The sequence below is a fragment of the Ambystoma mexicanum genome, chromosome 6q, assembly GCF_040938575.1.
Source record: "Ambystoma mexicanum isolate Mex_15411 chromosome 6q, UKY_AmexF1_1, whole genome shotgun sequence".
Classification (NCBI taxonomy): Eukaryota; Metazoa; Chordata; class Amphibia; order Caudata; family Ambystomatidae; genus Ambystoma; species Ambystoma mexicanum.
This window is the reverse complement of record NC_090937.1, coordinates 1,375,006,209-1,375,030,094: the sequence shown is the minus strand read 5'-3', so window position 1 is coordinate 1,375,030,094 and position 23,886 is coordinate 1,375,006,209. Positions and strand designations below refer to the sequence as shown.

At 43.3% G+C, this 23,886-nt stretch overlaps 1 protein-coding gene across 3 annotated transcripts in view; it reads right to left on the bottom strand.

Annotated features, from left to right (window-relative positions):
- SORCS2 (sortilin related VPS10 domain containing receptor 2) overlaps positions 1 to 23,886 on the bottom strand; it is a 2,879,055-nt gene that overhangs the window by 488,845 nt on the left and 2,366,324 nt on the right. For all 3 annotated transcript variants that reach the window (XM_069632008.1, XM_069632006.1, XM_069632007.1), the window contains exon 11: positions 18,559 to 18,661. In XM_069632008.1, the coding sequence (XP_069488109.1) occupies positions 18,559 to 18,661 (103 nt within the window). The remainder of the gene's footprint in view (positions 1 to 18,558; positions 18,662 to 23,886) is intronic.

Genomic DNA, 23,886 nt, shown 5'->3' with positions numbered 1-23,886 from the left:
CTCTTATGCACCATAAACGCTCACTTCTGCACAAATTCTGGTTAAGATGCATCTAACAACTTATGTTGTTCATCATATGTTTTATATCAATATATTAGTATGCCCTATGGCATAGTGGCAGCCGCTTCTGTGTTACAGCGAATCAGGTGTAAACTTTCCCATGCAGAATATGGTGTACTGCTCTTTTAAGATGACATTCTAGTGTACGTCAAAAAAAAAGCAACAAACACAAGCTGATTTTATGAAGAATCCTTCGGATAATGGCAGAATCCATCATGACAATCCAGCAGGAAACCATGCAAATTCAACAGGGACACCATAACAATATTTAGGGCTCATAATATCAGGCAGGGGTATTGAACTCAGAAAAGACTTTGTCAACACAATCAATACCACCCCCAAGTCCCAACACAGGCAACTAGAAGCAACGCATGTCATTTTTAGGTGGAGTAATACCCATGCTTGATATTATACTTCACAGCTGAGACAGTACATTTGCAGAAATTACACAAGAAATGTAGCTTTTTTGAATAGAACAGTGAATGAGCCTGGTACTTCAGAAATAAGACAAGCCCTTTGACCAGCACCCACCTCCAGGAATTAAAAAAACAGAAATTATTGCCAGTAACATTGGAGCAGTATCATCAGCAATAAATGAGAGCAAAGAATGTCTCATAGAATGTGCCTGGCGGATACCAAGAGATCACAAACTACTCAAAGAGATAGCAATGACTAGAGGTCTGATCCGAGCGACTGCAAGAATAAGAAAATAGGTCATCAGCTGACAGAAGCGCTCATTTCTTGTAGATTATGTTCGAGGAATAAAAGAAAAACAAATTGGGAAACTATTAAACCTGCTTAACGTCCAACATGAAGAATAAAGAGACACGAGATCATGATCAAATACCCTTGCTAGAACAAAACATGGTGTAATTGGAAGAATGGGACTACACAATAGGCAGCTACAACACATTATGATTGAATCAGTAGATGCATTGTTGCTTTGGGGCATGAATGTCACCAAGGCATATTCACAACTGAACAGTACATACACTGTAACTATAGGTAGCCAGGGTGTATCAAACAAATCAATAGAGTAGTAAGAGGATGTCTGATATGTGTGCCTAGTGAAAAAGGATGGACAGATCCTCTCACCACTTATGCCCCACGTAACTGTTCCAAAGATGCAATGCAAGAGAGTAGGGATGGATCTTGTGGGTCACATTTACAGCCAAGGGATAGCCTTGTATTGCATTGTCCGCATGAACTTACTTTCACAATGGTTTGATCGCAGAATGGAATAAAAACACTGTACCAGGGCCATTTTTCACCCACAAACCAACTGCATGACTGAGAGGTTAAACAAGGCTATTAAAGACAACATAGGGTGGCCTGGTCCACCAACCAAGACTGGAAACAACAATGACAGACACAATTATAGCCCACACACTTCATCCCATTGTCCCCATTCAATTACTTTTTGAAATTATTTGGTGTGCTCACTTGGGAGTTTGAAAAAATCACTCCATCTATTGAATTGCCCAAGTGAGATTCAAATAATGTGTGGAGGGGTCGAATAGCAAAGGTGTGAACTCCTTGACATCCCATGCTGGTTTTTGTTTTTTACAGAATACCAATAATTAGCTTTTGAGCTGGGCCAATCTTCCACAATCTTAAAAAGGTCTGCCTTTTTAAATTTATTTTCATTGGGTTTTGGGTCATGGCAAGACCTTCAACACTTTCTTAGTACAGAACACTTTTGTATCTTCTATTGGTGTCTCTTTATTAATATGTGTCCTTTCCTTTTAAGTTTCGGTTCGGGTTACTGTAGATTGAGGACATCAAACTGATATGTAGAAGTCAACCTCCTTCTGAGTGCATGGTACCGCCTATGGCCTACCTCAAGGGGTCCACAGCTTTTCACATGGACAGTTGTTCTGTGTCTTTCTATCTGAGATGAAAAATATCGATAGACCCTGATTAAGACACCAAACACTTCTGTCTGTTCTTAGGGGTACTGTGAAACAATGACACTGCAGACAGTTACACACCTTGTGTACAGCATCTCCTCCCATCCTAGCCCATTTAAAGTACTCTGTTTTGAAGATTACCACACAGTTATTGGTTGTGCTTTGCAATTACCTTTTGGAATTCTTTGGTGTGCTCACTTGGGAGTTTGAAGAAATCATTCCATCTATTGAATTGCCCAGGTGAGATTCAAATAATGTGTTGAGGGATCAAATAGCATATGTTTGAACTCCTTAACATTCAATAGTGGTTTTAGTTTTTTCAGAATACTAACAATTAACTTTTTGGGCTGGGCCAATCCTCCACAAGCAGTCTGGACTGCCTTGTTTTATTTATTTCCATTGGGTTTTGGAACAGGCCAAGTCCTTCAACACCTTCTTAGCACAGAACACTTTTGTATCGTCAATTGGTGTTTTTCTATTAACATGTGCACTTTCCTTCGAGTGTTGGGTTTGGGTTACTGTGGGTCGAGAGCATTAAAGTGATATGTAGCGTGCATGGTACCGCCTCTGGCCTACCTCAAGGGGTCCACAGCTTTTCACATGGAACATTTTTCTGTCTCTGTTTATCTGGGATGAAAAATGCCGATAGGTCCTGATTAAGGCTCAAAACACTGATGGCTGTTCTTAGGGGTACTGTGAAACAATGAAACTACAGACATTTACACTCCTTGTTGTAGATCCCTCCCGCCCATCCTATCCAATTTAATGTACTCTGTTTCGAAGATGAACACACAGTTATTGCTTGTGCTTTTCAATTGAAATAACTCACCTGCTATACCTGCCGTACTTGCAATTCCTACAATCCGCTGCCCAGGAATGAGTGCGGACCGCAGCGAGATTATTTGGCACTGTGTGTTTGATTGCCAAAATCTAAAAATAGCTTGCCTCTCTCTAGATTTCCCTACCATGCACTGATGTCTAATACCACTCCCTAGGAAGAGCATAAATAAGCAATACGATGAGTGTGTTTTGCACTATTTACTGTAGCAGGTGCATGCAAACAATCCCTACTGTATTTACTGATGGTGAGTGGACTCACAATGTGTGGTTTCTATTTCTTTTCTCCCTCTGAACTATCAATCACCAAAATGCAACTCGCTGGGCACATTCAATTATCTCAGTTGTCTTCTTTATTTATTTATTGTGCATTTGTTAGGCGCCTATACAGTCAGTCAATTCGGTTTCAAAACTCCAACAGGGAGGCAGGGAGGGAACATGGGATTGAAAACAATGATTACAGTGGAAGATAAAAGATGGACCTACTATGCCATGTGAGTATTCAGAACGTGCAAGTGCAGCGAGAAGAGAGGACCTGGTGGGGTGGGGTTAAGCTCTGGAATGTCCTTGCTCAAGGGTGAGCAGCAGATGAAGTGTGTAGTATGGTAAGTGCATGCGGCCTGGAGATGCATTGGATAGAAATGCAAGCCTACAGGATGGAAGCCAGAGGGTGCCAGGCAAGTGCTGAGAGGTAGGTAGGGGCTGGGGCGGTTGAGTATGGGAGGCCAGGTCCCCGAAGGGATACATAAGGGCTCCAGCCACCAACCACAGCGGCTGTGAGATTAACAGAGTTGGGATGAGGGGAAGGAGGAGGTGAAGAGGTAAGTCTTGAGGAACTTCTGGAATTTGAGGAAGTCCTTCTCAAGACAAAGAGGAGGGGAGAGGCTGTTCCATAAGAGGGAGCCAGCTGAAGAAAGTGATCGGCCTCCAGCCCTCTGCTTTCCACAGAGAGAGTTGTACCAGAGGACCGTAGAGTTCTAGAAGGAGAGTATTTAGTAAGAGAAAATTGCATATAGTGTGGTCCTGGCCCCAGACAGCGTTGTGGATGATGCAGAGGGATTTCAATTCAATATGTGCCGCAACCAGGAGCCAGTCAAGAGATTTTGGTGCAGGGGAGATACAGTCTCTGGGCTTAAGGCCAAGGATAAGTCTTGCTGCCCTATTCTGGATTAACTAGAGGGGTTGTAAAGTGGAAGAACGTAGATTCAGGAGAAGGCTATTGCAGTAGTCAAGCCTTGAGAGAACCATGGCTCACAAAGCATTTAGCTTCTGAGGAAAGGGGAGAAAAGGGAGAATTCCTTTGAGAAGAAGAGTTGAAGTGAGACTTCTTGGCAATGTCTGTTTATACACTACACTACAACCGTTTTTTGGCAAACTACTCTAACAAATCAGGTACCCACTTGGTACCCCATCTCTCTCCTTATAGGTGCCCCATATATTAAGAACCACCATATTTCGGACAGTACAAAGAACAGGCTGTATCCATTGACTTGCGTTCAACCAAATGACATTATAAATGTAGGCTTTTTTGCTCTATAGCCCGAGACACTTATTCAAATTATACAGTCTCCCACCCCTGACATACTGACTTATCATCTGTTTTCTAGGTCTCAACATCTCCTGGTCCCCCAGTTACCACGTCCTGATGACAGTTCAGACCCTTCAATACACTTGCTATTACTTAGTACCCTCTGAAGGCCACCAACATCCCGAACCAGAAACAGCAATCCTTTTCATGTGTCGACAATAACAGCATACTACTAATGCAAAGTAGTATAGGAATCTGTAGCAGCATGTGTCTATTAACCCTCACTTGAATGTGAAGTATAACTTTTTGAACCAGTAGCCCCCTTGGGCATTTTTGTGTTTTTAAGGTCTAATTCTGTGTACCTAGACCTACAACTTTTAGATGTGTGTCTTAATCCTTTTTGAATTGATTAAAATTTGACTCCTCCTAATCCCTAGCCTCGTATGTGATCCCTAGCAGCTAGTATTTGTTAAACCTAGCCTGCTGTTTTGCATACCTACCTTTATTGCATGGTTGAACAGGGGTAGCTTTTGAGTCAATCTTTCACTATATACGTGTTGCCTTTGGAGCAGGCAGCAGGCTAGTTTGTCAGAGGGTGAACCTGAAGTTAGCCATTTCCATTCCACAGCTCTGTCCTTACGTTTCAGGTCTGCAAGTTCAGAGTTGTACCAGGTGTTACGTTTGTAGGCTGGTTTCAGGTGGATCCTCATGACTGGGGCAAGAATGTCGAGGGTGTTGGTAGTGTAGGTTGCTGAGAGCAGAGTCAGTGGTATAGTCGGGGGGTGGAGATATGGAAGATGTAGGTGGATGCGAAGGCAGCAGCTGACACACTTGTTTCATTGGACGGATGTTCGTGAACGAGGTTGGCATGGCTTTTGGATCGGTGGTCAAAAGGCTGAGAGGACCCAGGTATGAGGAGAGAATGGTCTGACCAAGAGAGTGGTGTGACCAGAATGGGGATGAGAGAGAGGTCAGAATGGATGAAGCCATCCAGAGTGTACCCAGCTGAGTGGGTTGGGCCAGACGGGAAAATTGAGAGGGATAGTGATGTGCAGAGGCCAAGGAAGAGAGTGGATGCTGTGACAGAGGAGTCCAATTGGAATTTTGAAATCGCCCATGAGGAGATTAGAGGTGGTTGTGAGTAGAGACAAGCAGAAATCAGCCCCATTCAGAGAGGAACAGGGTGGTAGCGCCAGGAGGCCTGTAGATGCTAGCAATGGTCACAAAGGAGGAGGGAGAGATGACCAGCTTGCAGACCAGGGTCTCAAAGGAAGAGTAGAGCTAGGTGGGAATGACAGAAAAAGGAACCCACTCAGGGAAGATTAAGGAAACCCCACTGCCAGCACAGTGAGGTTGTGGCTTGAAGATGATCTTGAAGCCATCAGGAAGAAGGGAGTCAAAGCTACTTAGCTCACATTGAAGCATGTCTTAGTAAGAGCGAGAATGTCGAGGTCAGTGTCTTCAAGAAGGAAGCAGATGTAGGCAGAGAGTTTGCTGGCTGAGCAGGCGTTAAGAGTAGTCAGGTGAAGGAGCTTGTCACCTTTGAATGTTTTCTGAGGTGGAGAAGTAGCCAGGTGAAGGAGGTCTCTGCCTTTGAAGGTTTCTTAAAACCTCAAAATAAATATCTGTGTTCTTATGAAGACTAACACAACTTTTTTGCTGTTCTTGTAGGCTTCTATTCAAGATCAGTGGCCCCCTGTTTACGGAAGATGATGAGTTAACTGTGACTCACATCTCTGCTGTGCTCTCATGATGGGGTCAACATTGCATATGATGTCATGTTCTGTGCTTGGTGAATCGTGGTTGTAAATGGTGGACTGCTACTTGAGTTAGACTTTATACTTGCTCTGGGTTCAGAGAGGTTTTGATGAGGAGGTTGTGTTCTGTTTACGTCAGCTTTTTGTATAGTATGCATCGGAAAGCCTTACATTGTGTGCAGTGTTTTATTGCTGTTTGTTTGTGAACAGTGCGACAACAGTGTGTTTCCATTATATTCTAGGCTGTCACCTCTGATCTGTGACATCAACAACGTGCTGTTCATGGATGTGCCATCCATCAAAGATTCAAACAAGTGTAGCCTTGTGTTGCCCTTTGTCGTTCTATAGGATCCCAGAATCCAACCTTAACTGTTATTCATGTGGTCTCCATTGTCCCTACCCTCACACTTTCCTGACCTTCTTCCGCACCCCCTCGTTCCATCAACCCTGTGATATGACTGCACTTGTATCTGTGCCTTTCGCATTTCCGATATTTCTCTGCACTGATCACATTTGTTTGCACTTCAACTTCTTCTGAGCCCTGCCTTACAGCTCTTATCAGATCTGATGCCAGATCTTGAAGGACTGAGGTGTCTGCCATGAGGCAAACTTGTTTTCAGCGGGCACCATACAAATCAACAATAATGACATTAAATATAAAATAAAAACAAGTTGGCATTTCGGAAGAGAGTGAACCTGTCGAGAAAACTACAGCCGAACCACCCATGGACAGTCCATGTCTTGGGTGCATCTCCAGGAATGGCCCAGGCCCCCCCATCATCATCTTTAAAGGCAATATGAAAAAAGTCTTCTTCAAGCAGCACCAGGTAAGTGGAGAACTGGTCCCACACATGAATAGGGATTATGCCCATTATACCCAGAAATTAAGAATAATCTCTCTACCCTCTACGAACCGCAGTTACCTAGCAACCCCTATTTGAATCGCCGTACCATACCCAAAAACCCGACTAGGAGCTCAACGCAACCTAAATCACAATTATCTGCCAGCACCTTAATGAAATAACCCATCCCGGTTACTTCTAACACCAACTGTCTGCCTAAAACAATCTCCATAACAGGAGCACTGATCAATGCTAGATCAGTCGTGGGCCACGCCACTGAAATAGCTGACCTCCTTACCTTAGATAACCTTGACCTCTTAGCAGTCACAAGAAACCTGGCTACATGATGCAGCAGGTCCAGCCCTCTCCCTAGCAATACCCAAAGAGTACCATCTACTAAGACTAGACCGCCCTAACGCCAGAGGTGGTGGCTTAGCCATCATTGCCAAATCCAACCTGAATGTAAGGTTAACAACACTGCACACCTTAAAATCCTGTGAACTCCTGGCAGCTAAATTACCAATATCCCCATGCCAAACCCTAACTATTGATCTCATTTACAGGCCACCAGGGCTCCCAGGCCCTTTCGAAGAGGAATTATCCAACCACTTAGAAGGCAACACAAAAAGTCATCCCAGACAATGATCCTTGGCGACCTTAACCTAGGTTTTAACGACCCAAATGACAAACAAGCGCAAACAATCGCTACCATGCTTGAAGGGCATGGCCTCACCCAAAAAGTCCTCACCCCCACCCACGACAAAGGGAGAATACTAGACTGGGTAGCCACCTCCAACTGCCCTGCTACTATCACTAAAATTACACCTCAGCCTTGGACTGACCACTTCCTCATCAATTTCTACTTAACACTTAACAAGATGTCCAGAATTGAAAAAACAATGGCACCATCTGTTCCCACTAGATCCAGAAAAAACATCACACCAGACAATATCCTAACCCTGCTCCTCCCAACCATCAATGCCTTGCCATTTGATTCTGACCCAGACACCATGGTTAAAATATACAACGAAACCATGGCCATAGCCATGGACACCATCGCCCCATTGAAAAACTGTACAAGTAAACAACAATCCCACGTTAATACATGGTTCACCCCCCATCTAAAATAACTGAGACTGGGAAAAAGGAAGCTTGAAACTGTATGGCAACACTCCCCTACAGCTGAAAATAAACTTAAACTGAAATTGTGTGCTACACATTATAAGAAAGCAATCATCCAAGCTAAAAAAGAAGTCTAAAACGACCAAATTTACAAAGCATGCTCCAATAATATAGGAACTATTCGCAATCTTGCGAGAACTCGAATCCCCCATATCACCACCTGATAAAGTACCCAAAGACAAGCAATGGTGTAGAAATATCCAAAATGCCCTCGCTAATAAAGTAAAAACACTGCAAACAAAAATTGATATAAGAAAAGCCTTGCTCCCTCTTAGTGAAATTCCCAGCACGCCCACACTCAAACCTAGCCTAAAACCCTTCAAATTCTCTAAAGGTTCCACACATGAAACTGAAAAAATCATTGCCTCACTAAAACCATCCAATTGCCAAGGCGATTACTGCCCAGCCCATATAATCAAGGATGCCGCTAGAGACCTTGCCTCCTTCGTCACTAAACTCATCAATGCCTCCTTCTCATCTAGCACCGTCCCAAGTAGCTTAAAAGAGTCCTGGGTTCTCCCCCTGCTTAAAAAACAAACCTTAGACCCCTCCATCCCCACCAACTATAGGCCTATCACTACTGTCCCTTTCCTCCTGAAGATAATTGACAGAGTGGCCTATCTCCAAATCCAAAAATACCTAGAGACCAACCAACTCCTCGGCACTCGTCAATCGGGCTTCAGACCGCAACATGGCACTGAGACCGCCCTTATAGATCTCAAAGCCCAAATTGACGAGCTCAACGATAAAGGAAACACAGCTATGTTACTCCTCCTTGATCTGTCGGGGGCTTTTGACCTAGTGGACCACGCAGTACTCTGCAAACACCCAGCGTCAGCCACCCACTTCTCAAGTGAAGCCATAGCCTGGATCCAATCCTTTCAGGCAACAGAAGCATGCGAGTCTTCTCCACCTCATACTCTGCAGACCCTATCCAGACAACATGTGGAGTCCCACAGGGCTCTTGTGTCTCGCCAATGATGTATAATATCTTTACTAAACCTCTATTTAACAAATTGGACAGACTGGGTGTCACCTACACAAATTATGCAGACGACACCCAGATCCTCATCCCCCTTTCGGGCAATATCACTACGGATACAGCTTTAGTAAACAAAATGTACACGCTCATTCAGGCATGGATGGCAACCCATGGCCTCTGCCTGAATGACAAAAAACAGAGATCCTCATTCTAGGCTCACCCAACAACCTAAAAAAACTTGATTCCAACTACAGCTCCTTCAATATCGATGGCAATATAATCCCCGTCGCCAAAGATGTGAAAACCCTCAGTTTCTATTTGGACTCCACTTTGTCCCTAAGGAAACAAGTGAACTCCCTGGCCTCATCCACAGCCTATACCGGTAAACTTATTAAAGCATGCAGACCCTTCCTCTAACCAGCCAGCTGCATTATCCTAGCCAATGCACTAATCCTCTCAAAACTGGATTACTGCAATGCAGGCACAAATAAATACATCATCAATAAACTTCAAACCCTACAAAACAACGGGCTCAGAACGGCCCTGAACCTCCCAGCTAGAGAGCACATCTCGATTGTGCGGAGAAAATACAACTGGCTAAAAATTTGCGATAGGATCACCTTCAAAATTGTCACACTAACATTCAAATGTCTGAACAATGCAGCCCCCTCATACCTTAGGGATAGAATAATAAGAAAAACCACTGCACGACCAACCAGAACAGCCAACTCTTTCTGCCTCCAAACCCCTAGATTCCGACTAAAAAAAACAGGAGGTGCTTCCCTGTGCAAGCAGCCCAGTACTGGCACGCCCTACCAGTTGAACTAAGAAGGGACCAGCCCTACAACAGCTTCAGGCACCATACCCGCACCTGGCTTCGACGCAATTACCTCTGGAACCAGTGACCCTGAGCATTGTGACCTGATGACACACATACCCCTCCACTCTTACATGTAAAATGTACATAATGTATTTACTGTATATAATGTGCTACCTTTCCACCCTTACAGGTAAATAATGTAAATAATGTAATTACTGTATACAACTTATGTTACCAACAACTTGTAATATGCAACCTGTAACCAAGTTCTAAGCATTCTTGTTATTCTGTGCGCCCCGCTACCCAAGGGTTTTCGAGCGCCCTATAAATAAACAAACAAACAAACAATCCAAGAGAGCAATTATACCCAGAAATTAAGAATAATCCAAGAGAACAATTATACCCAGAAATTAAGAATAATCCTATAGTGCAAACCCAAACATTCCTTTACGCAATAATTATGGACAGACGGGGTATTTTCTGGATTGGGACTCTGCTGTAGTCACTCATTTAAATCCAATTAATATTGTATAGGTTCACCCCAATGGGTATTTATAGCAGTTTTATAATCCTATGAACAAGGCAGAGCCCATTGTGGCATGTGCATGTTATGGTATTCAGGTGCTTACACCATACATTTACTGCCAGATAATTGCCCCTAATAAAAATGTGCTCCACGTTGTTGTCTAGAGGAATGAGGCAGCAACAAGTGTGTACCTTTAGTGCACTGTGTGCACAATTTAATATATTCTCAACTCATGTTTTTCTTGACCCGCACCCTTGATGAGTTAAGATACATGCGTGAATCTGTACTGTTCCCTCTTTGCACATCGCTCCCAGGGTTTGCTCCGAGTCCGGCGCTCAACACCCAGGCAAATAGGAACAGCTAGAGAAGGGGAAGGTGATCTTGAAGAAGCTGGCGGGATGTCACACAGTTCAATAAGTGTGGTATTTCGAAAGTCAATTTTAGACACAGTGTTCACGTAGGGATAATTGCACCGAAAAGTCAGAAAAATCAATGTCAACCTAAAAGAAATGTGAAGTTCAATATGTTGATATTTGATATTAGACATGGCGGACTCACACTCCTATATCAATTGATATTGTGCCCCCAACAAAAAAAAATCAAGGAAGATTGAATACATCTCATGTACATGTGGTGTTTAATGTCATATGGAAACCAATATTTTACAAGTTCAGAAACTAACAGCGCTATGGGGAGTGATAGCTTGCGGCGGCCTGGAAGCAAAGGGCCAAAGTAATCTTGCACTGTGTCATTTCATTTTCCAGGATCCCAAATGATAAAATGAAAGGGAGTGGTCACGAGAGCAGTGGTCATCAAGTGCCAATAGAACGAAACAGTAAGGCTACACTAGGGCACGGAGAGGAGTAGGGAACAGAGACAGCAGGTGCTGGTGGTGCGGTAGGGGGTGCTTCATGATCATGTGCAGATTGCGTGTGTGCAAAACGCAAACGAGTTAGGGATTTGCCAAACTGCACTCCTGCTCAGGCCATAGTGGTCCTGATACTGCTTAAAACATAAGAAATCATGTGTGGCTTTAAATTGAGACCGGGCGGATACAACATGGGGAGTTGGCAGCAGAGCTCAAGTGGCTGATTGATGAAGACGATCCAGAGGAGGAAGCACTCATTACTTCTAACCAAGCCCTTGCATGTCTTCAGCCCCAGCATCCTCCAATATTAATGAACGCTCTCCATGCACTGTCACTAACATGTTTTAGCCACCATCCTAATGCCCACCTGCACTCTGCCCATGTCTTCTTCCTTAACATGACCAGACGTCCATAGCTTCAACCCCAGCATCCCCAAATATCAATAGTGGCACTCCTCATATTTCCTTCACCCCCAAACCCTCAGTTGCCAATCGTGTGCACACCCACCTCTGCTCGCCACCACCCCCATGACTCAAAGAATGGCGGGCTCTGCCTTCCACGACTTCAACCCCAGCACCCTCATATATCAACTAGAGTGATCCTCACACTGTGCCCTCCCAATCATGCTCTGTACAATAACTTCCATGCTGCGTCAATATATTCGTTGTAAATAATACAAAAAACAAAATGTTAAACTGTGTATTTATGTACATGTATCTAAACAATAGCAACGATTAGAGAAATCCTTCCCTGCCCCATCTCTCCCTCCTTGCCAACATGAAGTTTGGGTCAAACAGTGCATGGCCATATGCCTGTCCATGTCCCATTAACAAGCCGCCACCTGCCAACACGGCCCCAAACGTAGAATGCCATGCAACATTCTCATCGCAGGATCACATGTGTGCCACTGAACTAGTCAACTGCCAAAAAAATAATGACCTTAGAGTCTCCAGGGAGGTCATTTCAGTGCCACAAAACCAGACCTTAGGCCACAGCAATCCCCTAAGATGTGAATGGGTGGGGGGAATGAGACGGGGGTGGGCAGCTTGGATGGAACACCGCTTTTAACTGCGCCAGTGCCAAGCAATGGAAAGTCCATCAAGAAGTGACGAGTGTGCAGTGGGGAATATCTGCAGAAACGTTACTGCAAGCTCAGCACAGGATGTGTGCGGCGTGTGAAGTACATGCCACTGCACCCACTAATAACAATATTTAAAAACAGTCAATGGTAAATAAAAACAATACACAAATAATGAATGCTATACACATTCACTGGCACTGTCTGCACCCCAAATAATAGAATATATGGAAACAGAAGGGGGTCAACCAAAGCAATGCATACATCATAATGTAACAGCTCACGTGCTAAATGTACTGTTTACTGAACACATTCAGCATAACAGTGGAGCAGATTAGAACCTGGGATCCAGTTGATTTAGGGGTCACACAGTTGATGGGGGTCATCCAGTTGATGAGGTGAACACCTGGTTTGAACGGTGGTCATGTATCTGTACAAGGTACGCCAGGTCGGTACACAACCTCGTAACCACCACAGAGAACGGGCGGTGCCTGAACACTGACGTGGTTGAAAGAACTAAGTCACGCTTGTTGGTCAGGATCAAAAGATGGAAGTGAGTGTGCTTCAACCCCTGTTGAATGGCAAGGAGCCACCTAATGGTGAAATGATGAACAACATCCCAGGATGCTATGTCTGTAGTGTACTGGAGATACATTTGGACCAAAATAGGGCTTTGATGAGTTAATGAGATGGCCAATTTGTCTGATAAAAAAAGGGGCATGTACATATGTTGCTCTCACATACTGGGATCTTTTCAGGGGACTAGGACTTCCCAATACAGATTCTTCAATTTCAGATTTGATGAGGCAATTCTTTTTAGGAAATTATTCAGATTTTGTGACAAAACCTTCCCTTCTTAATTGGAATCCCCTCCCCGGTGCCCAATATCTCACTCAAGAAAACTCAGATGACTCACTTCTACATGACTGCATGCCAGTGGCTTTTAGTTCAAGCCTTATGAATTAGATCCTAATCTCTGAGTATTTGATTGTGGCTGTGTTTCGTGTTACTTTTTGTAGTTGACTTCCTCATCAAACGGATCATGGGCATCACTGGAGACCACCCTCTGTATCTTCTTGAGGGAAACAAAGAAAGGCTCTTCAATAGATTATACAAGGAGAACAGGCCTGAAAAAAAAAGCATTTGGCTAAACAAAAGATTTTACGGAGTAACCGTATGTTCCCAGTTTTTAAGCATTGATAAAAACTTCAATCCGAATCTCTATTGTACCAAGAAATCCAAGTGGGAGTCACAGAAAACAGACACCTGAATTATAGCAGAATCTGATGGGGTCACTTACTTAGAGAGAGTGAACAGTTTGTGTTTATGCACTGTGTGTATCTCAAATATATGCCTGCGGCTTAATTACGGAAACTGCGCACCGGAACAAGGGCCATTTTCCACAGCATTCGCACCAGGGCACAGCTATTCTTTCAAAGTCATTGATAGACTAAGATTTTTGGCACTCGGGACATTTTTGCCCTAATGCTAATACCGTGCACAGTTGCACTTTCACCATGGCAACGTTTCTGTATGTCCTGACCTGGTAGGTACAAGGCACCATGTGGACCTGTTGAGGTCAAGGAGCTGGCGTGAACAGTCTCGATTATGTCGCATTAGCATACATTTTGTAGTCTTCATTGTACGCCGCTGGGGTTACTGTCCAGTTTTCATAATGTACCAGTAAGCAGAATGAGAACTATCTGTTTAGCCTCATTGACACATTAAACATATTGCGTCTGTTTCACAAAGCCCCCGTTTGCATATTTCATGGTTTCCACTAAACCAGAGTTAGCACATGTTGCAGATCCCTTTGTCTCCAATGAGAACATTGCTCACTTTGCATTACATTCCGCAGAACACACTGCACCGATCTTATTATGTATTTATGTAAGGTGTTTATCGCCACTCTGTCACCAAGCATCCATTTCAATGCACCTTCATGAGTCATCCTGCTGGCTTTCACATGGGCGATGCATTTCCAGGAAACAGCCAAAGGGAAACAATGCAGTGAGTACAATAGCCAGTCTCCATTAGGCACAGGTAAGCATGCTAACCATTTTCATCAAGACTCCAGTGGCCCATTATGTCAAAGCCAGCGCAATCTCACTTTTATATATGCCATATTGGGCCCCCTTAAGAGTGTGCCGATGCGGAAATAACACACTGTATTTCCGTATACTGGGCCTCATTACGAGTAACCCGGTTCAGAAAAAATGCTGGGGCCGGTGCTTCAGTGTTCCGATTGCCCATGGGAATGGGAAGTTAGCGTTCCGCCACCGCCCATAATATCACGTTATTACCGGGATGTCGGACAGCAGCAACGGTAAGCCGAGATTGCCGGTAGGCCGCCGGTAGCAACAACAGCCTACCAGCAATCTTATAATGAGGCCCACTGGCACATTTCCGCACTGGCACACTCCAAGTTTGCCGGAGGGGTGCATGAAATTACCGGCAGCTCCGATCTGCTGTTAATTCCGGCACCCCACCAGCAAAAAAATGCTGGCATTACTGATGCCGGTAATATCCAGAATTCCACCCATAGAGGACCATGGGACTTCATGGAATGGGGAAATCCTATCCTTACCGGCATTCGGATTCTGCCGGTAATTGTGGCAGACTGTGTGCAGGTATTGGTAATTCTGTTTGGTGGTATCCCGCTGGTATTACTGGCAGGATACCACCAAACAAGTAATGAGGTGTTCATTATACCTTATAGTCTGCACCAATTAATAGTTTGGCAATAATCAAATATATGTAAATTCCCAGGTTTCACAGTGCACCAGGAAACATGGATTATTAGTTTTCATAGCTTTCATTATGGCGACATTTGCTTCCGCGATTCTCCAGTGTGTACACTTTATCAATTCTCAATAATGTCCCAATTAGCAGATATCAATTTATACCCATAATGGCACACTGAGCACAGGATAGCTGTTTCCTTACTGCCTGATGGATGGACACAGTGTCTGTTCCCATAACTGCCTGATAGAACCCATTGCCATGGCTTTGTTGGCACCCTAACAGTTTCCCAAATTGGCCAGTTTGCAAATATTACCAGTTTCAAAATGGCTTGCTTTTTATTCCTTAGAGTTATATACATATGACCCTGTTTCCAATAATGTCAATTTCAGTTTATACTCCAAGTCTGTACAATAGCCCAGTTATCACACATAGCCAGTATTCACAAGACAGGGGTTATGACACATGTATCCAGGTATCATGGCCATATGCCAGGTGAATCATCATAATATAGCATTCGAGGTGTATGTGTAAAGTGCATGTTCACCCCCCATGGTGGTACTACAGACAGTTAACAGATATTTTTTGTTATCGACCTCGGAACGTTGGTGAACCTGTTTGGATTCAAACCTGTAACCATGAGGACAAATACTGATCTCTGTGGTGAATAGTCCTTTAACCGCAGACCAAGCACATGTACCAAGTAAAAGGACTGATGCCAAAATCTAGCAAACCAATTAACGGTAGCACCCCGTATGCTAAGGTACAGCCATAATATGCCAGGTACAGACTCATATAAAATGCAGTCTCTTCCGTGCCAAGAAGTGATCTAATTTGGAGTTGTGTGATATATAAATGATGCTACTCGCTCACTGACTCATTCAATGAAACACCCAGTAGTGCAATCCTATAGAAGATGCTGCCTCATATACCAAGGTGGTGCTATCATGTGCTTGATAAAGCCAACATGCCCATGTGCATTCCTGTCCTTGCATAGCCTCAGATGGCCATGAACTGGCCTCATGAGCCAGGTGAAGCTTCCGAAGCTTAAATTCACCTTTATATGCTGAGTTATAACAATCAGGTGAATTGCTACACTGCCAAGGTATACCAGGTGCAGCCATCATAATCAGAGGGAAACGTGTGGGATGATGTGATACAGTGGTGACATTGCTGACCGGCTTCTTCTCGTGTTCATGGATCTCTCTGTGGCATTTAGCACACATGATTTGACATCCTATTCCAAGAGTTCCCAGAAATTGCCATGGTCCCTGCTGAATGCCTCCAGAGGTTCAATCACTTCCTGTGGTCAGGCATTCAGCTGACATTTTAGATTGATTCCAAGTACTCTGGTCAAGAGAAAAAAGAATGCAGTCGTCTGTGAGGTCTCAACTTTTACTAATTCTCTTCAACATACAATCTTATTGTTTTGTTGTATGTTGTTTAAAACACAGACCGAGCTCAGGAGCAGTGGAGCACTGTGGAGAGTGTTAGTAGCCAGCATTTGGGCTGGCTTATTTGAACAGTAGGGCAGTACTATTTGGTCTGTGTATCAGTATGTGCATCCATTGGAATTAGTCCTTGGTCAGGTGTTGTTGAAAGAGCCATTTTTTGAGAGATTCGTATAATTTTGGAATTTTGGGGGCATTCTGAGCAAGCACCGTGATTGAGTTCCAGAGGGTGTGTGCATCACAAGAGTAGGATTGTTTGTGGGTCGTCTCTTTGCGGACGTGTTATGCTTTAGGCCGGTTGGTCGCTTTGCTGCGCGATGTGGATGTGCCACCAGATATGTGGAGCTTACCTGCCAGGTACACTGGTGTGCTACTCATGACTAGTTTGTATATGATACATGCAGTCTTGAGCAGTATCCTGGCTTGGAGTGGAAGCCAATGTAGTTTGCTTAGGAAGGGTGTAATTCGGCCACATTTCCGTGCTCCCGTAATAAGATGTGATGCAGCATGGTGGACTGCTTTTAGGGGAGCCAGGTGAGCAGTTGGTAGCCCTGTCAGGACAGTATTTCCCCCCATTGATGTACAAGACCACAAGGGTGTGCACTACCATGCAGAAGTCCTGCAGTGGGATGAAGGGCTTGATTTTTTGAAGAACACACATTCTGAGCCAGGCTTTTGGGCCTTATTGGCTATGTGTTTCTGGAAAGACAGATTGCCGTAAATGGTGAAGCTTAAGGATTTTGCTAAGTCTCACAGTTTTGGATCAAATCCTTCTAGGCGCATATCATTGAGCTATTGTTTGACAAGTTGTTTTTTAGTGTGTGGACCGATGAGGACAAATTCAGTCTTGCATAGATTTAGTTTGAGGTAGGCAGTCAACATCCAGGACTGGATGATGGCTAGGCAATCGCAGAGACAATTGGTGTAATGTGCGCAGTTTAGTCTCATGTACAACTGAGTATCGTCTGCATATTGGTGGGTGGCTATATTGGGATCTTTGAAGAGAGTGTCCAGATACTCCATGTAAAGGTTAAAAAAGATTGGTGAGAGGATGGACCCTTGTGGGACTCTGCAGGAGACCTGGAGTTGGTTAGAATGCAATGAGTTCATCTGGATAGCCTGGTGCCTGCCTGAAAGGTAGGAGGTAAACGAATTCAGGATAGCGCCAGAAAATCCATCCTGTCAGCAAGGAGGGAGAGAAGGATGCGGTGGTCGACAGTGTTGAATGCTGCCAAGAGGTCTAGGACTGATAGTCATTTCCTTAACACACAGTGATTCACGTCATCTCGCCTTTTTTGCTGTGGCCGTCCACTCATACGGCTATGACATATGCCTCTAATCAGTGTCCTGCTCAGAATGGAAGGCATGGGAGTGAGAAGGGGGGGGATGTTGGGGAGGAAGGAAGGAAGAGCACATACTCATGCTGGGGATGGCAATGTGCTGTCCAAAACCAGTACTTTTCAGGTTGTGAATCTGATTCTGACTCCCATTTTCCCACATGGCAAGTTCTCAATCCTCTTAATGCGAAACCCTGTATGGGCTGATTGATGAGCAAGGTTCACTATGGTAACACATGTTTCAGTCCAGGTATGGTAATGCCAAAGGCCTGCCCTGTGCATGAGCCCTATGGTGATTGTGGTAAGTTTGCATAATCATTTCCCCACTTAATCTTGGGGTTCGGCAGAAACCATGATGAACATAACATCGGGATCACCAGAGGATAAATTACAGCTTTCCAGATTTAATTTATATATTTCTAAAAACTCTTTAACTCATAAATAGGATTTGCTTCAATTTGATTGGACACTTGCCTCCATAATGGACAGCCTATTGAGTATTCAGAGCTATAAATGTTCCACCAATTGGCATCTCGCTGAACCTCGATGAGTACACACCGATTGGGTATCTATCGGGTGGGACTATAGTTATAATGACGCCATTGCTCGAAGCAGAAATGAACGTTGATAGACATTACCTGCTCCCATGATGAGTCCTGGAGCCGTGTCCTTGGTATGGACTGTCCCAGACACGTAGGGATTGTCCGCCCATCGAAGGTGGAGATGAAGGTGGCATTCCGGCTGAGAAAAAAGACATGAAGACTGAATGAGTAGGCCATTATATCAAACTCATGATTTCATTAAAAAAAAAATGCAAAATCATATTGGGACAACATAACTGCCTATAAAATGCAAATTCTATTTGGTAGAGCATTCTGATGAGTTGAGAGAATTGTCACAGGTTTTTAGGAGCATGATCAAAAGGGAAAAAAAACAAGAATCCACAATTTATGAAACCTTGTTACAGATATATTTTGTCCCCTGTTGGTCTTGCTTCCTTTTCTTATTTCCATGTAAACGAGGATTGGTTTCAGCTGGCAGCGATTGTTTTGCTCAATATTGGTTTATATCCATGTCCTCAAATGAATTTGGTACAGGTCCAGTCAATGAAATAATTCCACCCGTCTTCAGCCCCGGCTCTACTGGTGTGCAATCGCTGACAGAAAAGATATCCTCTAGCTCAACATTTACATTTTTAGTGCAAAATAGTTGTGTACAATGAGCATATTTTCACAGGACATGATTGTTCAAAGTTTCAAAGTGTCTGATGATATTTTTCGATTTGAAACAAAACGCACCTTGTTGCTTCCCCAAAATAAATCACTCCAGTATTATGATGTGCCTAGAAATACACAGAGACACACGTACTGTTACAGAACAGGGATTTCTGCTGTACCAGGAGGGAGAGATTTCTTGTGCTTTTTGATAATCTCATTCATGTTGGTGCTTTGTCATGCCATGACTGACAATGGATGTGGGCAGCTTCGGAAGAACAGCTTTGGAAGAACAGCTGACTACTTTTAGAAGCAACACACTTTTTATCTGAAAGTCTGATTTATAAACATTATATTAATTGAAACATGAATTGATCATTGCCTGAGCATAGTGCGGCTATTTTAACATCTTATTTGGTCTAATTACTTTCTCCAAACTCAATTGTGAGGTACACCTCGTGCTCCAGGTGACTAGATAAGGATAGCTTATGAATTAAGTGGTCACCTCTGACATGGGCGCAGCCTGTTCTTCGCAAGCTTGAATCCTTGCAGGACCGACTGAACCTTTTAACCTTCTCAGATCAATACAATACCATTAAAGAGAGTAATAATAGCATCTCTTATTAAAGTGCTGAGAAGTGGCAGGAATCCAGTATTAAGTGCTACATAAAAAAACTGATAACTATTATTTCATACATTGCCCAACTATTGGGAAGGTATTTTTGTATTTTTGCAATATACAGTCACCACTGTGGATAATAAAAGGACTTTTATTCAGAACCAGGAGCACCTGCCGTATGGCCTAATCCTGAATGTTCTACTATGTGGATCTTCAGCAAAGGTGGATCTTCTTGTGTCCTACACAGGGTAGATGGTCGTGAAACAGACATGAACAGAGATGGCAGTATATCAAACATGCGGTGGAAGGCTTATTATGGATACTAGACTCTGTGTCAGAATAATCAGGATTAGGTACAGGCTCACATCTCAACATCCTGTAGTTCTGTGCACGATAAATGATTATTTATGGACAAACAACAATGGAATCCCCTTGTGTTCTTGATACCTTTGCAAGCAAGGGTTGTGCCAAGTAGTCTTTGCAAAGACGAGACAGGACAAGTGCAGCTCGTGGGCAGAGGACGTAAACAAATGCATTTCGGTGTATATTCGTTGGGATGGTGGACCTGGGAGCAGAGTATTAGCTAGATTTCCCAAAGTTCATTACTTGGCAAGCCTGACTGTGTGACGAAGATTATAACCCACCTGGCCACTTCTTGCTTTCCCTTTAGAGAGGACTTCCTGCTGCTTCATGGAGCCTGGTGAACAACACATTAGGCGGGAATTAAAGAGGGACACACTATATTTCACGCACACTCTGGAATGTGCAGTTATGCCAGCAGAGTCCGACCAGCAGCTGGTTGGTTGCTGAGGTGAATGGAGACTAGGATTAGATCCTGGTGTTTTGTGGAAGTTCAAGCAGGGGATTCCTTGAAGAAATCCTGGGATAAGCCTGCCTGCCATGTACCTCCCAAACACAATTCAAATTGATCCTGAGCTGCAGGCCTACAGAGCATGAAGATCCCATTCCCGCATCCAAAACCCAACATAAAGCTGACCAAGATTCATCACCGCCAAGGATGTCTCATCTTTTGTGCACTTGCTTCCTTCCGCCTAATGGAATGGCTGTGCTCAACCTGACAGACAGGAACTAGCAAGCTAATTCGAGAGTCTTACCCTTGTTCATGTCCCCACAACACTATTCCCCTCTCCGAGAACATTCTGTGATCTTAAGCACTGAGACCCTACTCCATGATCAAGCTGATTTGAGAATCATATGACCCATCTGCCATTTACTGGACATGGCATTGCTTTTTCTGAAGTACCTTAATCCCCATGTGCAGTTCCTGCTCTCTAATAAGCCATTAAGTTTAATAATAATACAAAGATGCTTTACTTTCTTTCCTAAAAGGACAACCATTACTAAAGTTCTAATTATAAAACATCAGCAAAAGTGCTTTTCTTAAAATGGCGATTCTCATAATTTGAGTGGTAAATCTACTCCTATATGATTTCTTAGTTATATGGAAATAAAATCAACTTCATGAAGAAAGTTGACTCACATAGTCCCACACTTGAATGTCCTTGGCACCCATCTCTCCTTTAAGTTGAACTCCTCTGGACCCTCCTATACACTTATCATACACTGCACCTCTGCCCGCTTCTTTAATTCATTTCATAACCCAAGTCATCAGTAAGCAGAGACAGGCTGCCATTTGAAGCTGTCGGGAAGCAATACTCAAAGAAACACTGCACATTTCCTTAGGGATGACTAGTATGCACTCACATAGGGCCCCAGTGAATACACAAAATATAGGGCTTTGTTCTGAAAAATATACGTTCACTGATATTCATATGTATTAGGGTATTCTTCATATTTCGTCTGAGGCCTTTGTGCAGAAAAATGTCTTCCTACTCAACTGATGTATCCAGTGAGGTGAATAGGCAATATTGAATCTGTGGGGATGGGGGACCATACCTCATCTAATTGCACTCATATGAAGTATTTTAAGGATTTTAATCAGGCATCACGCACTGGACCAGGACCTTTGCTCTTAGCCTAGGATGTAGCCATCAATAAGGATGCTTTATCTTTATTTTCTATGAATTCAGATTGAGCTGGCACCCAACCCGTCTCACACCCCCTTTTACAAATACCCCGGTCACAATGGTCCATGAGCCAGGCTGGTAGGTTGGAATGCAATATTTATTTATTTGAAATTCAAAGAAAAATCACACAATTTTAATATTGGGCAGCAATCACCAATGGGGTGATAATTACAATGTAAACTGATGAAGTACACTTGGTTGACCTTCTACTAGAACATATCCAAAGCACAGATGAATAGGAGCAATTTTACTGTTAGGGTAGATAGCACCCGAGTTAAGATTTCACCCTGCAATGCTCCTTCAAACCCTGATTAATCGAATTTTGAGTGGATAGAAAGGAGCAGCAAAACAGAATGGAAAACTGACCTTCCCTCACGAAATGGGAGGCAAAAACTTGCAATTCCATAAATGACACTCGGAATTGGTAAATAATTAATTTACATGTGCGGTTGAATAAATGAGTTAAATATGATTTCTAACAGTATCAACGATGTAAGAACACTAGCAACTATAAGGCAAGGTATGGACAAAGGGCATACAGTTAAAAATTCAACTTGAAACTAAGAACACAGTGCAGCCAAAATGACACGTTGGAGAGTTGCATTTTCTGCTTTTTACAGTTTTAAATGTCAAAACGGTTTTGAAAAAAAAAATGGATGGAATAGACGGAATGTGTTTTTTAGGCTGGGTGATAGTTGCACATTACAGGGATAATATAGAAGTGAAAGAGTGATTCTCGCTGAATAACTGGAAGAGATTTTCAATGCGAAAGGAGATTTGGTTTTGGGAAAATAAAAGCAGTTAACACAGAAAATCGTTTTGGAAAGAAAAGACAAGTTTCCCTTAAACTAGATTTTAATGACTAGATTGTTAAAGAAAGACACGGTACACTCCAAGGTTAATTTGCAAGGTTAACCTTTTCACCCCGCGTTCAGCTGTATGTGGGAATTAATTAAATTATTCAAAATATGACTAAGGACTTATGCAAGACAGAAATGAATGGAAGAATTGTGCTAACACTAGAAAATCAAGGAAGAGAATACACAGAGGATTCAGACTATCTTCAGCAAGTTATCAGGGTATGGATAGGATTACTTAGAGAATGGAATGAAGACAATGTATCAACATAGGGTATACTATGTGATGCTATGGGATGGGGTAACACGCACAATCAGCGCTTGAGTTTGGGATTTTGGGACAGCCAACCGGGTTTCTGGCCTGAAGAGATCTGGTCACCACACCATGGTGGGACTCTCCTAGAAGAAAACAGATGGGCCTGTCTGGTCACAGCACAGCGGCATGCAGGTATAGGGGCAAAAAGCCGGTCTGGTCACAGGATTCTCTCCAAAAAGGGTAACACAGCTTTTCCCCTTCTTTCCCTGAGTTAGTAGGGTTTTGGTATGGGGTTTAGGTCTGAAGGGTGGTTCTGTCTGGATAGGAGGGCCTGGATCAACTATCCCTTTTCTGGCAGTGGAGTCTGGAATCTGCAGGATGAATATAAAATGTCTGGATACGCAGGCACTGGAAAATTCAGAAGAGAGAGTCTTTTGTCTCTGTGAGCTCCCACTTTTTATAAGGCGGGTGACATCACAGGATTTATTGTTGGGCAGAACTAAGCCAGGCCTACCCCTAAGAATCGGATAGGTCAGCCTATGTTATGTCGCCTCCTCCTTAGGGGCAGATTGAACTGAAGGAGGGGACTGATTTTTATGGGGTGTGTTTTTATGAGGTACAAAGCCACCCCCCAGTCATTTTTGCCAAAAAACTGTTCTGACATAAATTGCCCCTTTTTACAGTTGTGGCACTTTCGCAAATCATACAGGCAAATTGCATATTCCACACAGAGCATAATACACCCACTCCCAAGTTTGTAGGACTTTGTTTCATTCTTCTAATAATTTTTCATCATTTTCAGTGAGAAATATTTTACCTAAAATTCTATAACTTTATACATGTGTACATATTATCATAAGGCAGGTTAGTATTGAATTTCAAAGTGGCACCATATACACTTTCCTCAGAATATACAATTTTCTGCCAATCCCGTCCCCAAAATGCCAGTGAAGGCTACCACGTCTTAATTTA